Below are 20,879 nucleotides of genomic sequence, written 5' to 3' on the forward strand. Positions count from 1 at the left end.
GTTTGGCTTTTATATATATAGACTAGCAGGGCTACCCGGCGTTGCTCGGGACCGTATAAACAATGAAAAAACAAAAGCAGATATTGAACATATGTTTGATTCTTAGGGGAGAGGAATCTTTCATCTCTATGTATTATTTGTTTTATCTACCCTAGGACTGATATTGTTCATGTTTTATCCCTAGCATAGGTAATTTACAGCATGTATATGAAATTGTTTTACCTTAGGGAGAAGAGAACAGGTAATATACAACATAATGTGTCTATATTACATCCCTGGCAACGCCTAGAAACCAGCTAGAACATGTATTTCAGTCAATCTTTATTATATCCTGGGCTATGCCGGGAAACCAGCTAATCTCTTTTTAGTGACTTGACCACCAAAATACCTCCCTAAGTGTGTCCTTTCTTTTGAACTTATTAGATATAGGTATCTAGAAATGTGTGTGAAATTTTGTTGAATGCATTGTTCACTATGATTTTCTTATTGTTCTACACAATATCAACTGTAGCGAAATAACACAGTAAACTTAGTGTAGTGTTAGAATAAAGAGCAAAGGAAAAAATTAGAATCATATTTTGTAATTGCAAATCTAAATTTGCTAGCATGTACCAGTATTTGCCAGGTTGTGGAAATTTGGAACTTATAACATATGTAGTGGCCTTTTCCTAGATACCTATTGCTAAAAATTATACTTTCATTTTGTTAGAAAAATCTCTCTTCAGATGCCCTGCATCATTCAAAATAAAAACAAATATTTTTATAATTGTTTCAGTATATTGCTACACAATGTGAAAGTTTTTAACGTTTGTAAAAAAAATCATGAATGTGCTTATATTGCAAAAAAGAAAATATCAGTGCACAGTATTGAAAGTGTTTGAGATTCAAAAGTCTGTAACATTTCTACTAACTTCATAAGATGTCATGTGAGAAACTGAATTGAATATCAAGACATTATCTGAAGCGTTTTTATTTTGGTGTAACATATGTGTTTACAGTGAACCTTAACTTTTAATAAACAGATTGGTATGCAATGACATAGGCTAAGAATCTTTAACAAAATATATATAAATTGGAAAAATGTGTGAACAAATGAAAAAAAAATGATCCGCTCCACTTGATGACATCAAGCACAGTAATATTTTAGTGAAGAAAATATGAAATTGATGTTCAGTGATTAGTTTGGATGAATGAGAAAATGTAATTGTTTGATGCATAAAAATAACTCAGTTGCTGTATTTGATATTAAGCAGCAAAATATAGTGATTTGAATATTTGGGAAAACATCAAACCAGATTATGTAAAAAGAAAAAAAAAAGATGAAATTAGAAAATATATATTTTATGTTTATGAGTTCTGCCAATCAAAATTTTGTGGCAGAAATTGGGTGATTACCATGCAATTTTATTTTGGTAAAATTCTTAAATTATTAGAATGTTTATTATAATTTCTAATTAGTGACTTGTTATAATCAAAATCCGCCCTAAAGAGTGTCCTTTCTTTTATTAGGTATCAGAGTAGGTATCAAGATTTCTACTTCTATACAAATGTGATATTTCAGATCTGTACATAAAAAATTTGTTGAATATATAGGTTGAGAATTGTTCTGTGTCGCTCTCTCTCACACACACACGCATTCTCACTTTTATAGATATAATAGATAGATTACTCTAGATATATTTCCATATGTCTGAATACCCTATATACAAATTTTCAAATCTGTAGATAAAAAAATTTGTTGAGTATATAGGTTGAAAATTGTTCTCTCTCTCTCACACACACATTCTCAATTTTAGAGATATAATAGATAGATTATGCTAGATATATTTCCATATGTCTGAATACCCTATATACAAATTTTCTAATCTGTAGATCAAATATTTGTTGAATATATAGGTTGAAAATTGTTCTTACTCTCTCTCTCTCTCTCTCTGGCTACCTCACACACACATTCTAACTTTTATAGATATAATAGATAGATTATGCTAGATATATTTCCATATGTGTGAATACCCTATATACAAATTTTCTAATTTGTAGATAAAAAATTTGTAGAGTGCATAGGTTGAGAATTGTTCTCTCTATCTCTCACACACACACATTCTAACTTTTAAAGATATAATAGATTATGCTAGATATATTTCGATATTTCTGAATACCCTATATATAAAAATTTGTTGAATGTATCGGTTGAGAACTGTTCTCTCTCTCTCTCTCTCTCTCGCTCACACACACACATTCTCACTTTTATAGATATAATAGAAAGATTATCCTAGATATATTTCTATTTGTATGAATACTCTATATACACATTTTAAAATCTGTAGATAAAGAATTTGTTGAGTATATGGGTTGAGAATTGTTCTCTCTCTCTCTCTCTCTCTCTCTCACACACACACACACACACACACACACACACATTCTCACTTTTATAGATATAATAGATTATGCTAGATATATTTCCATATGTCTGAATACCCTATATACAAATTTTCAAATCTGTAGATAAAAAATTTGTTGAGTATATAGGTTGAGAATTGTTCTCTCTCTCTATTACACACATTCTCACTTTTATAGATATAATAGACAGATTATGCCAGATATATTAAAATATGTCTGAATGCCCAATATACAAATTTTGAAATCTGTAGATAAAAAATTTGTTGTATACATAGGTTGACAATTGTCCTCTCTCTCACACACACACACATTCTCACTTTTATACATATAATAGATAGATTATGCTAGATATATTTCTATATGTCTGAACACCCTATATACAAATGTTCAAATCTGTGGATAAAAAATTTGTTGAATGTATAGGTTGAGAATTTTTATCTCTCTCTTTTTCTCTCTCTCTCTCTCGCTATCTCACACACACGCATTCTCACTTTTATAGATAAAATAGATAGATTATGCTAGATATATTTCCATATGTCTGAATACCCTATATACAAAGTTTCAAATCTGTAGATAAAAAATTTGTTGAATATATAGGTTTAGAATTGTTCTCTCTCTCTCTCACACACACATTCTAACTTTTGTAGTTATAATAGATAGATTATGCTAGATATATTTCCATATGTCTGAATACCCTATATACAAATTTTCTAAACTGTAGGTAAAAAATTTGTTGAGTATGTAGGTTAAGAATTGTTCTCTCTCTCTCTCACACACACACACACACACAAGTTCTCACTTTTATAGATATAATAGATAGATTATGCTAGATATATTTCTATATGTCTGCCTACCCTATATACAAATTTCTAAATCTGTGCCCAAAAATGTGTGGAATATATAGGTTGAGAATTGTTCTCTCTCTCTCTCTCTCACACATATTCTCACTTTTATAGGTTATATAGGTTGAGAATTTTTTGCTCTTTCCATCACTCAAATTCACACTTTTATAGATATAATACATAGATTATGCCAGATATATTTACATATGTCTGAATACCCAATATACACATTTTCAAATCTGTAGATAAAAAATTAGTTGAATATATAGGTTGAGAATTGTTCTCTCTCTCTCTCTTTCTCTCTCTCTCACACACACATTCTCACTTTTATAGATATAATAGATAGATTATGCTAGATATATTTCCATACGTCTGAATACCCTATATCCAAATTTTCTAATATGTAGATAAAAAATTTGTTGAATATATAGGGTGAGAATTTTCCTTCCTCTCTTTCTCTCTCTCTCTTTCTCACACACACACAAGCTGAAAATTGTTCTCTCTCTCTCTCTGACTCTCTCTCTCTCTCTCACACACACACACATGGTCATTTTATAGATATAATAGATAGGTTATGCTAGATATATTTCTATATGTCTGAATACCCTATATACAAATTTTTAAATCTGTAGATAAAAAATTTGTTGAGTATATAGGTTGAGAATTGTTCTTTCTCTCTCTCTCACACACACATTCTCACTTTTATAGATATAATAGATTATGCTAGATATATTTCCAAATGTCTGAATACCCTATATACAAATTTTCAAATCTGTAAAGATAGAATTTGTTGAATATATAGGTTGAGAATTGTTCTCTCTCTCTCTCTTTCACACACATTCTCACTTTTATAGATATAATAGATAGATTATGCTAGATATATTTCCTTATGTCTGAATACCCTATATACAAATTATCAAATCTGTAGATACAAAATTTGTTGAGTATATAGGTTGAGAATTGTTCTCTCTCTCTCTCTCTCTCTCACTCACTCACTCACTCACTCACACACACACACACACACACACACACACACACATTCTACCTTTTATAGATATAATAGATTATGCTAGATATATTTCCATATGTCTGAATACCCTGTATACAAATTTTCAGATCTGTACATAAAAATTAGTTGAATATATAGGTTGAGAATTGTTCTCTCTCTCTCTCTTCTCTCTCTCTCTTTCACACACATTCTCACTTTTATAGATATAATAGATAGATTATGCTAGATATATTTCCATATGTCTGAATACCCTATATACAAATTTTCTAATCGGTAGATAAAAAATTTGTTGAATATATAGGGTGAGAATTGTACTTACTCTCTCTCTCTCTCTCTCTCTCTCACGCACACATTCTCACTTTTATGGATATAATAGATAGATTATGCTGGATATATTTCCATATGTCTGAATACCCTATATACAAATGGTCAAATCTGTAGATAACAAATTTATTGAATAGATAGGTTGAGAATTGTTCTCTCTCTCTCTCTCGCAACCTTACACACACAACCACACGCAAACATTCTGACTTTTATAGATATAATAGATCGATTATGCTAGATATATTTCCATATGTCTGAATACCCAATATACAAATTTTCAAATCTGTAGGTAAAAAATTTGTTGAATATATAGGTTGAGAATTGTTCTCTCTCTCTCACACACTCACATTCTCACTTTTATAGATATAATGTATAGATTATGCTAGATATATTTCTATATGTCTGAATACCCTATATACAAAGTTTAAAATCCGTAGATAAAAATACGTTGAGTATATAGGTTGAGAATTGTTCTCTCTCTCTCTTACGCACACACACACACACACACACACACACACACACACACACATTTTCACTTTTATAGATATAATAGATAGATTATGCTAGATATATTTCCATATGTCTGAATACCCTATATACAAACTTTCAAATCTGTAGATAAAAAATTTGTTGAGTATATAGGTTGAGAATTGTTCTCTCTCTCTCACACGAAACTGTGCGCTCGGCTTCTTCCCCCCCTTCCCACCTCAAATGCTTGGGAAACTGTGCACTGTTTTTGTTGGTTTTCAAGCTGCCTCTTCCCCCCCCCACACACACACACAGTTTAACAGTAGTAGGAGGTCAAGAGAAAGAGGGTGAGAGAGAGAGAAGAGTAAGTTGGTGAGAGAGAGAGAAAAGAGAAAGAGGGTGTTGGTTTTATATTTTTATTATCGTCTAATATTTTGAAAGCTGAATTTCTAATAAAATGTGCATCTATAGGAGATAATGCCTGGGAATGTGTTCCCCCCCCCCACAGTTTAACAGTGGTGTGACGTCAAGAGAAAGAGGGTGAGAGAGAGGGAAGAGTAAGTGGGTGAGAGAGAGAAAGAGAGAGAAAAAAAAAGAAAGACGGTGTTGGTTTTGTGAAAAAAGTTGTTATTTACAATTGTTCGCATTCTTGGCCTTTTGGTCAAGATCAAAGTGTAGTATCTGTTCTTCAGATGCTGCACTTCTATTTCTTGTTCTCTTTCGGTGGAGGAGAAATCCTCCACGACTGAGACAATTTTTATTTTTGTACCTTTTCTCCACGTTAAAAAACGACCCTGGTGTCTAACTCTGTCCCGTGGGGAGGCATAGTAAATAGGTACAATTGTTCGCCATTAGTGGATGTTGACGTCACGTCACGTGACATGACTAAGCGTTTTTTTTTTTTAGTATGAATAACATTTTTTGTTTTAATTATAAAGTCTACACTTAATTTTATAGAAAATGATGTATATATAATAGAAAAAAAAAATTACTGGTTTTGTTGGATTCAAGTGGATCCCCCCCCTCCAGTTTAAGAGATAGCAGGTCACGTGGTAATATACAAAATGGCTAGCGTAAATATAAAGATCGGTTTTTTTATCGACGAATATTTTGAAAGCTGAATTTTTTTTTATTCCTGTACATTTTTTCCTGATATTTTTCGTTAAAACTCTTGTATAAATACTATTTTTAACCAGTTAAATACGTTGGAGACATTGTCATGGAGTTTAATAATCTCTAGAACAAAGCAGAAGAGAAATTACAAAAGTATCGGTAAAACAAAGTGTTTGTTTACATTTGTTCGCCATTACTGGATGTTGACGTCACGTCACGTGACATGTCTAAGCGTTTTTGGATTATGTAATATTAACATTAAAATGACAGGTTTTTTTTGGGGCCCCCCTAGGAGAGAAATGATCAGTTCACCCCCTTTTAATGGTCCGTTTGGTGTGGAATTTCGATATTTGTCATGCGGGTGATCAAGGTTCAATATGATACATAATTTGTCAACTTTGGTTGTGTCTGTCAAAAGTTTGAGCTGACGTCACGTCACGTGACACGTATTGAATAACGTTAAAATGACAGGTTTTTTGGGGGGCCCCCCTAGGAGAAAAACGATCAGTTGACCCCTTTCTACTGGTCCGTTTGACGTGAAATTTCGATATTTGTCATCCGGGTGATCAAGGTGCAATATGATACCAAATTTGTCAACTCTGGTTCCGTCTTTCAAAAGTTTTAGCGTTACAAACAAACATACATACATACATACATACACACCGATTTTTGCCTTTTATATATATAGATAACATTAAAATGACAGGTTTTTTTTGGGGCCCCCCTAGGAGAGAAATGATCAGTTCACCCCCTTTTAATGGTCCGTTTGGTGTGGAATTTCGATATTTGTCATGCGGGTGATCAAGGTTCAATATGATACATAATTTGTCAACTTTGGTTGTGTCTGTCAAAAGTTTGAGCTGACGTCACGTCACGTGACACGTATTGAATAACGTTAAAATGACAGGTTTTTTGGGGGGCCCCCCTAGGAGAAAAACGATCAGTTGACCCCTTTCTACTGGTCCGTTTGACGTGAAATTTCGATATTTGTCATCCGGGTGATCAAGGTGCAATATGATACCAAATTTGTCAACTCTGGTTCCGTCTTTCAAAAGTTTTAGCGTTACAAACAAACATACATACATACATACATACATACACACCGATTTTTGCCTTTTATATATATAGATGAGTATACCGCCATCACTAATTGTTTAATATTAGACTAGGTCAGGTGTTCAAGAGAGATGGAGTAACTGTCCAGGTTATTTGGACCATAAATAACTATAAAAATCGGTTTCCACAAATAACTGTCGAGATGACAACCATCCCTGTATATTTTATATTTTTTGGAATTCTTTTCAATTGTGTTGCTTTCTGAACTTGCTCTACAAGTTATAAATCTGTATTATTCATTTATGACTCAATTGTGACACTTCAGTCACGTACACTTCTATGTGCATTTGAAATAAGTTTATGCATATACAAGTGTACATACACACTGTCAAAAATGACAAAAAAAAAAAAAAAAAATTAATATGCTTTGCCAGTGTTCACACTAATATTCATATGCAAATAAAATCGTGTCTCGGTGAAAATAAGAAAGAAAGAAAACGCCTCATTATGGAAATAGATTAAAGATGGGTGTAGTCTGGCTATTTGTTTTTTTAATTACCTTATAAATATCTTGATGTATGGCACAAACTTATTGATACATCGATTCTCACCAGATCACTGAAGTACACAACGATGAACCTGGCCAGTACGAGATGGGTGACCATTTGGGAACGATAGGTGTTGTATGTACCATGCCGAGTCATAGCAATTTTCGGGTTGGTATCTCGGGGCGTGTTTAACTCACGGAGGAGAGATACACCGCCAGATCAAGACGGAAAGCAACGGGGAAACTAACATCTTTACATGTCTTCCCAAGATTACGATGGCTCTACAATTACGAGAGCCGTGTTTGCTGATGCTGTTAAAATAGCAGGGCCGCATGCATGCATGCATATATCTTAAATAGATTCACCCAGCAGTTTTTTGTTTTTTCTTTTACTACCGTTTTTTTTCACAGAATGTGGAGATATATACTAACAAGCCGCCTAGTGTTATGTGGTCGGAAAATATATTTTAATTTCTGCAGATTTCGTATTTATTATTATAGAACCAATTTTCTATTGATTATTGTATTGTACCCAATGTATACTAGTGATTTCAAAAGTTATAAATATAATAGTTATAGATGTATGACTTGGGTGCCATCAGCCAGAATCGCAATCACATCATTTAACACCATATGACCTAAGGACAAACAGATGTCAAAACTTTAAAAAATTAATGTAGTTGAATGTATAAATGTATATTTGTGTATGCATAAAGGATGCGAATTAAGTCAACTTACACCTGCCAAGTTCTATTTAGTGGTTATTTTTACTAACTAAAAAACAAATCAAATTTGTTCCACGGATTCAAATCCCCTATATATGAAGTATCAAGTCTGTAGACCAAAAATTGATAGAGTAGTTTGGTAGAGACCGTTCTGCACACATGCACACAGACAAGGTCGCTTATATATATATATATATATATATATATATATATATATATATATATATATATATATATATATATATAATCCGTAATTTAAATTTTATGATGTGAAATGGTTAAATTTCAAATCTAGAATTTTTATTATATGCAAGACACTGGATTTTCATACCAGTACATCTATTGCATTACATTATTCTTAAGTGTGTGTGTGTGTGTGTATGAACAGTTTAGTAATTTTGTCACTTAAAGATGATCCGTCAAAAAATCGAAAGTCACATTTTGTCTTAAAAAATTACATATTTTATTGTTAAGTTGGTCTTTTAAGGTTTTATTAACATAACTATTAATGACACCTTAAAAACACTGCAATAAAAATCCTTCTATTAAGCTTGGATTTTTCCGTCCTTGTATTCTATGTAGTTCAAGGACATTAAAACTCTGGGCCAAGCCAGGCAGTATATAAAAAGAGAGAATAAGTGCAAACAATCGTTAAATTAAAAAAAAAAAAATCAAAAAATCTCAAAGTGAAACTTGGGGAAGGGTTTCAAACACAAGATATAATTTTTTTGCCATTTTGTTTTTATTTTGCATTGTCAATGAGTTTCAAAATAATTGAAATTTAATTTAGTATTCAACAGAAAACGAAAGAAAAAAATTACTTTCACCATGAATAACGTTTGGGCAAAATTTTTTAAAAAATCCAAGGCGTGGTTATTGAGAAAAGTGCGAACATATGAATGGATGAACAATTTGGGGGCAATGTTACCCCTTTAATGCCCCCTGGGAGGCAACCAGAGTTATCCAGGGGGAAAATCCATTCTGACAAAAATTTATTCTCACTATGATTAACATTTGTGCAAAATTTAGAAAAAATTCAAGGAGTGGTTATTGAGAAAAGTGTGAACAAACGAACGGACAAACGGGAGTGAATTACTTGGCCCAATCCCTCCTTTGTTGAGGGGACCAAAAAAGTACACATTCAGATAAGTGTTTTTTTTTTTTTTTTTTTTTTTTAACTCAGTTCATGGAGAGCTTATTTAACTTGTTCATCAGCTTTCGTAGGTTTCGTATTAGTGTTATGTATAACTTAACCCTACACGGCACAGATTGGCTTACCTTATTGAATTGACTAGGCTGAATTCAAATCCACTCCAATCTACCGCATTTACTTACATAATGGAAATCGCATACTTTGAAAACCTCTCCTCCAGTTATGGTATAAAATGACAATACTGTCGCAAAAGTCTTTTTCAAATTAGAAATCACTGGGAAGTGATCAAGAGAAAAAAGAATTACATTTTACATGTAATGTTGAATTGGCGGAAAAACATCATAGTTTGCTTTATATTTAGTAAAACAAGTGTTAAATTCAGAATTAGCTCCCTTGTTATTCATCATTAGTGTGATACTCCTGACTCTTTTAAGCCATTTCATTCATTGTACTAGATAAGTCTTCATTGGTGCAATTTGAGTTTCTTTTCTAGTAGGTTTTGTGCAGTCTCCCCACTGAATCACATCCCTGTTTTGACATCTACAAAAGAACATCGATGACCAGAAAATCTGATCCTTCTCTCTCTGATCAAGTCTAAGAGATGAGAAAAGTATTCATATTGTTGTTAGATGCTGTCTCCAGAAGATGTTAAGAGCCATATTCTACGATTCGAGATATATAGTTTGTTTGCTTTATATTGAGAAGTTTGGGTTTGTATGACCATCTTGGAGCCATTATTATTTCAACTTTTGTATAAAATAATGCCGTTGATAAGCCCTTACAGCATGTTGGAAAGATTCCTAAATTTTTTCCAGTTCCGATTCCAGGAAAATATTAACAATTCCGATTCCTGTTGAATTGTTGTTTTGAAATATACCATTATATAATGGAAAGATTTTGTGTAGCAAAAAAATTTGGTACAGCGAAAAAGTGGAAATACAATTAAGGGAATCTCAAAAACGATTTGATTTTTTTCGTAAAATTTCTTCAATTGAAGACAAAAGTCAAAACAAATATTTTAACCATGAATTAAACATGCACCATGAAATTAATAGCAATCAATTTCAGGAGTTATTTTATATATTAAAAAATATAAAGAAAAAGGGCAGACGTATATGAATGCTACCTCTGTACAAAATACGCATCGGCTCTGATGTTGTACATTGTTCGACTGAGGGAGAAGTTATTATTTTTACAAGGAAAGAATTTTTGCATGTGTGACCTAGTTTTTTTTATTATTTATTTTGACTTGAAATTTGCTCATGATTTTTGTTAAGGTATCATAAAATTCTCTTTTTTATTGTTTTGTGATAATTGGGGCTATGGCAACAGAATATTCTTTTCATTGTTTTGACTCTCGAGTATATATCCGACACAGTTAATCAATCGAGAACCACATCACTCTATATAAAAGCATATAAAATATCAACGGATACACACTGGATAGTCAAAACAATGAAAAGAATATGCTTTTGTCCTTGTCCTAGTGATAACACAAGTATTAAAACAAAAAAACTATTTATAGAAATGTAAAATAATAAATTTATTATTTTTTATTGTTTGATAGATAGCACAAGAAATGTTAAAACTAAAATAATTCTTTGAAATAAAATATTTCTATATGGTTTTGTATTTTGTTTCATGTTTAGTGACTTCTGTTATGTTCCATATCTTACCTATACCGTGTCCACTTCCGGCCTCTTAACTTTTGGGAACAGAATTTTTTAAATTAACCTAAAATGGCAGCTTGGTGCAATAAATCATGTACGATACGTATGATAAATGTGGCATTATATGATTAAAAATATGCGTTTAATATATAAAGTTATCTTGTCAGATTTTTCATTAGACCTAAATAGCAATGCGTCTGACAAATCTTTGATTCTGATTAGCCATTTCTTCCTTTCATGCTTGCAGCATGTTATTTGCAATGAAAAAAAAAAAAATGAATTTGCTTCACTTACTTTCTGAAAATAATTATTCCATCAAATTACAATAGAAACGATTTTAAGTAATGGCCTAAAAAGTTGAAAAATCTAACGGAGATAATTCTTATCTTAACTTAAAGGTAAAATAAAATCAATTATCTTCCTTACATTTTTCCCCCACCTCTTTATGATTTACTGGATTTTTTTTTTTATTTAAAAATTTAAACTAAAATTGCATTAATAAATCCCAGGTAACACCAGGTAGTAAAATGATTAAGATAAATAAAGCAAAGTGATTTAGTAAAACAAGAAAGTGTAAAATTCAGAATTACTTCCCTTGTTATTCATCATTTAGTTATGGCAGTGTCACAAATACTCCTGGCTCTTTCAAACTATCTCATTCTATTCTTCATTATACTAGACTAGCATTTCAGCCCGGTGTTGCCCGGGTTTTTGGAAGTGTATGTTAAACAAAAAAAAAAAAAAAAAGAAAAAGTCAATTTTTTTTAAACTTTGACTCCTATTATGACCCCTTAACATTTATTGTTTTGGGCTCAAATCAAGTTATTAAGTTAGATTCATGTCCAAGGAATTTACATATAAAATTTCAAGTGTTTAGACCCAAAATTGTCAGAGGAGTTTGGTAGAGTTCTCAAAAGTCAAATCGTTGAACTTTGACCCCTTAACAGCCAAATTTCTGTCCGAAAACGGATTACAAAGATTTTCCCAAATCTCAGTACCCTGTATATCAAATTTCGAGTCTGTAGACTGAAAATTGACAGTTATTGCATTGGAAAATGTGTACACACACACACACACACACACACACACACACACACACACACTCACTTATGTATATATATATATATATATATATAATATATATATATATATATACTAGCAGGGGGTACCCGGCGTTGCCCGGGTGTTTCAAGGCATGTCCTCTTAAATCAAAAAGAAGCATGAGGGGGGGGGTAAAAATAAAGGTTTGGTAAGTAGGTAGGATTGAACCTGAAGCCCTGAGGCAAAGTTGGAAAATAAAATGTGAAAAAAACATGACATGTTAATCGCTCGGCCAGCCAGAATGAGTTACTGAAAGACGGTTGAATTTATTTAAGTAAGAAGAGAATTGACAGGTGTCCGCACTTGATGACGTAAAGTAGAAGTCGTAAAGTTAACGACGTAAGCAATAGCTATCCAGCAGGTAACATTTTCTGCGGGACAGTTTTTAATGAGGTTAATAACCCGGTTTGTTTGTTTTTACCTAAATTTGGAGAAACCCAGCTCCCCGTTTATTAGGGGGATTGTCTCGTCTCAAAATGAAAGCAACTGTCTGATATGACTGTCTGATATGACGATAAGCCGACATTGACCAAACGTTAGATCACTTTCTGGAGACCACTGGCTGTGGGCCAGTGATTCGAATCGAGTTTCGCTTTTTTTATTCCAAAAAACAAAAGCAACACGCGCTGATCCGAAAATGTGGAATATTTAACGTTTCAAAGTCAGGCAAATTTAATAGAGAGGCGACCCCCGTTGTTAAGTCATGCATATTATCATTTAGACGTGATATAAAAAGTTTTAAAAATGAGCGACGGTCTCGAGAATCTGCTGGAAAAAAGCCTTTTGCAGACATACACAAAAACGAACATACATACATACATACACACATTTTCGCTTTTATATATATAGATAATAGATAAGTCTTCATTGGTGCAATGTGAGTTTCTCTTCTAATATGTTCTGTACAGTCTCCCCACTAAATCACATCCCTGTTTTGATATCTACAAAAACATCGATGACCAGAATATCTGATGCTTCTCTCTCTGATCAAGTCTGAGATATGAGAAAAGTATTTATATTCTTGCTCTCTTGTTGGATGCTGTCTCCAGAAAATGTTAAGAGGAGCTCTTGGCATTCTGGTGTATACACTGTCAGTTTTCTTCTACAATCTTTTGGTAAAAATCCTTACTATTGATTGATCTTAAATTCATGGTTCACTAATTAGATTGAAAAATAATCAATGCTGTGATGAAGAATGTGTTGATTCAAATACTGTTTGGGATGCTGTAAACAATCGTTAAAATAATGTAGAATCAGTGTGGCTATCATGAGGTTCGTAGTAAATGTGGAAAGCGTGAAAAGTGAACAGACATTTTTTTTTTTTGTTATAGAAAGTAATCAATTAGTTCTAATTAGGTTAACTTTAAAAAAGAACAAAATAGTTAATCAAGAAATATCTTTTCGTACATAAACCTCTATTAATGGTAATGACTTTTTTCAGAGAAACAAAATTCAACAAAAATAATTGGATTTGTTTTTTTTTTATGCGGTGGGGGGGGGGGCTTAGAAGACAGGAAAATAACTCGAGAAAGAAAATCAGATAGCTTGAGAAGAAGAGGTTGTTTGAGAGTGATAGAGAAAGGCTTACTGGAAAGGCAGAAGGGTTGCTGGAGACGGAAGGGTTACTTGAGAGGGAAAAGTGCATTACTTGAGAGTGAGAAAGAGATCAAGGGAGGGGAAGAAGAGTTACTTCAGAGAGAGAGAGAAAGAGAAAGAGTTACTTGACAAATATAGAGAGAAGGGGGTTACTTGATAGAGAGAGAAGGTTGTTAGTTGAGAGGGGGAGAGAGAGAAGGTCGTGAGTTGAGAAAGGAAGAATGAGAAAGCTGTTGAGAGAGAGAAAGAGAAGGTTGTTACTTGAGAGAGAAAACGTGTTTATTTGAGATAGAGAGAAGGGTGATCACTTAACAGGGAGAGAGAGAAGGAGGTTACTTGATAGGGAGAGATGGATGTATTGCTGGGGAAGGAAAAACAAACTTGAAAGAAAGAGGTAGCAATTTAAGAAAGGGGTTAATTTGAGAGAGAGAGAGAGAAAGTAAGGATAACTTGAAAGAGATGTTTCAAATTATTTTTCTCTCTTTCGTCATTAATTATATTGTATGACATTTTTACATCCTCTTTGATATTTGTCAGAAACTTCTTTCACCTGTCGGCTCTTCGTTCCAGCCGAATATATGCACATCTCTTTTATGATTGCTTCATCATGTCTCTTCCATTTTTAGTTTCTCTCTCTCTCTCTCTCTCTCTCTCTCTCTCTCTCTCTCTCTCTCTCTCTCTCTCTCTCTCTCTCTCTATCTCTCTCTCTCTCTCTCTACTTAATTTGTTTTCTGATCAAACAATTGTGTCAATTTCTAGCATGTGTGCTGCCCTGCCTGCGACATCCTGTTGGCCATTTTGATAATACCATCTTTCTCAAAATATTGACTCTCAGCAGGAGCCACTCATTGCATTCTTTGGTTAATTTTGGCAGCTTCTTTTCTTTAGCGCCGCCACTAGAATTGTAATCCAACCGGAAACTACAAAATCTTTTATGCGGTTGCATAACTATCATCCCACCTGTTAACTTATTACTTTATGTTGCATGGCATGCACCAAATTCTTGGCTTTATAGAAAACAGGGCTTAATATAATAAATATGCAGTTTAACTGTGAAACACGTTTTTAAGAGCCACTTTTTTTTCTTTTTTTTTTCTGATATACTTATCTAGAATTAAGAAGTTGCATGTGAGTAATTATTCAAGTAGTTAAGTTCTTTGTTTTGTTTGTTTTGTTTTTTTTCTTTGATACTAGCCTGGGTGTCCGGCGTTGCCCGGGTGTTTGAAGGTGTGTTGAGCAAAAAATTAAAAAAAAAAAAAAAGTGTTATTAGGCAGGCAGGATCGAACCTGTGAATGTGGAGAGAGGTGTTAAAAAAATGGTGGTAGGGTGGGGAGGGAATCAAAACAACAGTAGGCAGCCAGGGTGAAGGGAGGTGTTAAAAAAATGTGGTAGTAGGCAGACAGGTTCAAACCCGTGACATGAAGGCGGAAAAGAAAGTGAAAAAAAAAAAAAATCTGACGTCTTAGCCGATGCAATTAACCGAAGTCAATCCAACGGTGACAATGACTTGCAAAAATGACAACGAAAAAAATCGCCCCCTCCTTGTACAAAATGACCGAGTTTAAGGTGAAGGAATTAATGTTTTTGGTTAATTTTTCGATATTTGTCATCCGAGATGTCGAGTTTCAAAATGATACTGGTTTTGTCAGGATCCATCGCCTCTGTTGACAGTTTTTGCAAGACGTACATTTAAGCAGACGGGTGAGATTTATATTATAGATTACAATACATTAAAGTGTGTAGGATTATTTGAATAGTTAGTACTATTTTTTTTTTTAATACTAGATTTTTTTTTTTTTTACATAGGCATCTGGCATCACAACATTATCAAGGCCAAGAGGCCACTCAAGGATAAGGGTTAAAGAGTGTACAGTAGAAATTGGACAATATAGTAATCATTAGTAATGAAAATTTGGTAAATTTGATAACTTATATGGAACGGCTCATCAAGAACTTATTTACGTTAGACTTGAAGGCAATCATATTGTAGTCAGCCGGAAAGCAGGAAAACGGAAGACAATTCCACAGGCGTGCAGGTCTAAGAAAGAAGCTTTGTTTTTTTAGTTGTTTAAATAGTCCGTTTTTTTTTTTTTTTTTTTTTTTTTTTTTTTTCCCCACTAATCTATTAAATGGAACACATCCATCAAATCTGTTGCCAAGATCATTGGAAAAATGGTTGGATCATTCTACCGCTCCAGTAGGTATTTCATTACTGATGTAATCCTTTATCTGTATAAGAGCCAAGTACATCCTAAAATAGAGTACTGTTGCCACATTTGAACAGAAGTTGCCTTGATAGAGTTCAAAACCGGCTTCGAAACCTAGTAGGTGATGCCTTTTTCTCTTCCCTGATACCTGTAGGGGTTCCAAAGTTTAAGTAAAATTAAATTTCCTTGCCTCAAACAAAATAATAATCACAAAAAAGAAATGAAACAAAACGCATTTAATTTTTAACAAAAACAATAAGGTGATTACACAAAGGTTCAGTTGGTGAGAGTTCTTTTGAAGTCATTATGATTAAAATGTTAAGTGAAAGTCCTTCGTGGAAAAATAAGATAAATTTAAAGTTTGTGTTTATCTGGCGAAGTTCGCCTCACTTAAAGAGTCCCATGAGGAAAGTAATTCGAGAAGAGTGATTTGTTATTATTAATTTAGAAGATGTGTGGAACGAATGCATGTGTGCATAAGTGATTTTTGAGTGTCCGCGTGGCGTGCGTATGGCGGTGTTGGCAGTGACGATGTTGTGAACATGAGAGGCATGTTCTCGTTGTGTCTTCAAAGCGAGCTGAGAGGGAAAAAGCTGAAATCTTTCAGTAGACGACTGTTTTATACATTTTGGGCGGCTCTAGAACACGATTGCTACTGCTGATATTTTGGTTTTTGGAAAAGCGTTAAAAAGACAATCTTCTTAATTTTCTCATTAGTTACTTGTGTCACGTGATGGTGCTTTCAATTACGTATGCTAAAAATATGTTCATTTTACTTTTGTTGTTTGAGAAAAGTGTGTGGGCGTATTTGAAATTGTGCCGTTGCTGACTAAACATATTTTTTTTGCAAAATGCACGGGGGGTGGGGGGAATTGAAATGAATAAAGGTTCGTTTATTTGCGCGCGAGCGTATGTGTGTGCGTGACTGCACAAATCTCTTTAAAATTGCAGATTTTATTCAAATTTAAACAACGCTTAAATAGGGGGGAAAAACATCTACTTATTCAAATTGCACAATCACGTTTGTCCCCTCTGATTGAATGTTTGAATATCTTACTGTTGAAATAGCATACAGACTTTACCTTTCTATGACTATGTGCTACTAGAAATGGCGAAGAAAAAGAAAAAACATAAATAGACTCTATCCTTGATGAAATCTGATTATAAACAAATGTTGTACTAGCTTTTTAAAAATTACAGATTTTAAATATTTGCAGCATTTCTAACTTTAAAAAGAAATGCTGAAGGTGAATTTGTCGTCATCTAGCGGCTCTGTATCCGATGCTGTATTTTTTTTCCTTCTGTAAAGGATGATAATTATATGATGGTGATGAAAGAGAAGAGGAACGAGGAGGTTAATGCTGGATGAATAGGATGAAAGAGGAGGAGGATTATGATGATGAAAGAATGATTATAATGCTGATCTCAAATGGAATTTATTGATGCTGAAAAGAAACCTCTCCAGTTACTGTTTATTTTAATAATTGTTTTTTCATTATCACTATCCTGTTGATCCTGGGTATGGCTTTAAAAGACATCAAGTAGTGAGGCCCGATTTGGGAGCTGTAGTGAATGTGGTGCTGTCCCTTAGTTACCATTTTGGCTTGGAGTTTAGAGCATCTGGTGCTATCAGATTAGGCTGTCTAAAGATACTGGCTTTCTGACCTAAAATGCACCACCTAATTTGTAACAAGCTACCACATGACTATGAAAAAAATGTATATATATGTAATTTAAAAAAAACAATTTCTATAATATGCCTGAGGATGATAGAAGAACATCTGTCTAAAGCACTCGCGATTATGGATCCAACTTATACAATTTTGAGAAGAACACAAAAAGGACTATTCGGAGATTGGAAAAGATAAAAAGGAAAATTGTAAAACTCCGTGCTATTCAATAATATTTGTCTAAATGAGAAGATGCTGCCTAAATAATATACACAATATATATATATATATATATATATATATATATATATATATACTAGCAAAAGTACCCGTCGTTGACTGGGTTCTCTATCTCTTTACAACCCTTCCTTTTCATAACCTATCATACTTTCATAAATCAGAGTCCATTTTCTGTAGGCTGTTTTTACCTACAGAAAATGGACTCTGATTTATGAAAGTATGATAGATTATGAAAAGGAAGGGTTGTATAGAGATAGCTTCGAATTTGGGGGTATCAAAACCAAAGCAAAATATGATGAAAGTAAAAATAAAATAGATAAACCCTATAATTTATTATACCATACTTGTTCACACTGAAACACTTATCACAATATTTTGTGGATCTATATTAAAAAAACCTTGTTGAACTTTGTGACATATTTCCGTTCTATGGAGGTCAGGCATGAACGAACACCCCATAATTTTATTATACAATATTTCTTCAAACTGAAACATGATTATCAAAGTATACTTATGCAGATAGATATGAAAAGTCTTTATTAAAGTTTGTGCCTATTTCCATTCTATGGAGGCCAGGTGCGAACGCAGACCCCACAATTTTATTATACCATCCCTATTTAAGTTAAAACATACCTATCAAAGTATATATCAAAAACACTTGTAAACGTTTTTAAATTTTTTATTTCCATAATTGTGGGCCAGACGCTTACGCAGACCCCACAATTTTAATGAATCATCATTATGCCAGATCAAACATACCCATTCCTGTGTCTCAATAATCTCTCATTATATGTGATCAGTTTTCTCTAATAGTCAACCATATAGGAGCCTATTCATGACCAGACACACACACAGACGTTCAGCTTTATATTATATTATATATATATATATATATATATATATATATATATATATATATATATATATATATATATATATATATATATATATATATATATATATATATATATATTTTTTTTTTTTTTTTTTTTTTTTTTTTTTTTTTTTTTTTTTTTCCATGTATATGTTTATTGCTTTTCGCTGGCTAACTTCAATTTTTTTCACACATTTGTTGCAGGCCATTTCTTTCCCTCAGAATGAAGAACACCAGGAAAATGCTTGGTTAGCTGTCTATCCAATGGTTTTGAAACTGAAAGAATTCTATGAATTCTCTATCAGTTTAGGTAAGTCAGTCTTTAGTATTTTCCATTTTGGCCCCATTGTAACATAATTGTAACATATCAGGCCCCTATCTTTACAAGGCACCACATACAAAGCTTTCAAAGTACCTGAAATTATCATGCATGACATTGTTTCTTATGTTTATGTGTCATTGAGCCATTTTTTTTCATTGTTGAGGATGCCATATTACACAAAACTAAAATGTATGACTTGTTTCATTTGGCCATAACATTTCCAGAAATATTTGTTCTCGCAGTTTCGATCGCAAATGAAGACTTGAAATGCATAAATTTGGCACAATGATAAAGGACCTCTTTTGGAGTAACTCCTCACATTTAAAAACCTACCCGTACTTTATTGTCCTTGAGGGGAGACAAGTGAAATCAAGTCTGTGCTGTTTTCATCTCGAAATGTACGTGTACATCAGCAGGTTAGGTTTATGCAATCAAGGTTGATAGGTAAAAAGGTCAGATCGATGTGGTTGATATCTGTTTTGCGTGAGGGCTTAACCGTTTGGAACAATCTGTTGAAATTTTATAACAGATGTATTCATGTTACTCTCTGTCTGTCTCTCTTTCTTTTTATCTCTCTTGTTCTATCACAAGAGGAGATTTGTAATTCAGTTGAAGTTGGGAAGCGGTACAAGGCGATCACCAAAAGTTGGACTTTGTTGAAAACAGACAGGTTGCATGCTAGCTCAACACTCCACACTGAATGATATTTATTAATAATAGTATAAATTATTAATACTTAATAATATAAATTTAATATATTAACGGCTATGTGTCTGTCTACGGTCTGTCTCCATATTTTCAAACTCTATCTCCTCCGAAACTAAAAGCCGCAGAGCAGCGCTAGGGGCCTCAAATGATTGGATTTTTTATAGGCCATTATTTTATGGGCCTTTAGCCGGTTAAAATTGTTTTTAAGGGGTCAAAAATGAGTTACAATTGAAAAATCTTTAAACATTTTATACATTCATCTTAGTTTATTTTTAATTTTTAATCGGTTTATATGCGTGTCACGTTAGTACAGTGGTAACATCACCAGCTTTGAATGCTATAGACTCGGTTTCGATTCTAGCTGATCGCACCTAAATACTGTACTTTTGAAATTACAACTCTCTAATAATATATTCAAAATCTGGACAAATTAAAATATCATATTTAAGCGTATTTTACGCCCAGGCAAAGCTGAACAGCCCCCTTCTTAGCTAGTTAATGATATTTATTAATAATAATATAAGTTAATGATAATATAAATTAATGATATTTATTAATAACTACTAGGACCTGTGTACCGGCATTGTCTGGTGGAAGTATGCCTCTCACCCCCCCCCCCTCCCCTGTAAAAATTTTTTTTTAAAAATTAAGTACGGTTGTTAGTTGGATTCACTGTCTGCCCGTGTTGAGTAGGCCGATATCGCAGTGTAGTGTCTGTTCTGATTTTGTACTTCACCTTTTCTGACCTCGATCAGTGGAGGAGAAATCCTTCTAGACTGAGGTAATTTTTATTTGTGGTCCTATCCAGAGTGCCCCTTATTGGGGAGCTGTATTTCCCCACATTAAAAACCGA

The 20,879-nt window shown here is 33.1% G+C and overlaps 1 protein-coding gene and 1 pseudogene across 2 annotated transcripts in view; both read left to right on the plus strand.

Moving 5' to 3' along the window:
* The window catches only part of LOC145297246 (CYFIP-related Rac1 interactor B-like), a 317,794-nt gene that overhangs the window by 220,450 nt on the left and 76,465 nt on the right, over positions 1–20,879 (plus strand). For both annotated transcript variants that reach the window (XM_080143329.1, XM_080143328.1), the window contains exon 5: positions 19,201–19,306. In XM_080143329.1, the coding sequence (XP_079999455.1) occupies positions 19,201–19,306 (106 nt within the window). The remainder of the gene's footprint in view (positions 1–19,200; positions 19,307–20,879) is intronic.
* Positions 5,684–5,817, plus strand: LOC145242849 (U2 spliceosomal RNA; annotated as a pseudogene).

The sequence above is a fragment of the Euprymna scolopes genome, chromosome 2 (genome assembly GCF_053919585.1).
Source record: "Euprymna scolopes isolate OS-2025 chromosome 2, ASM5391958v1, whole genome shotgun sequence".
Lineage (NCBI taxonomy): Eukaryota > Metazoa > Mollusca > Cephalopoda > Sepiida > Sepiolidae > Euprymna > Euprymna scolopes.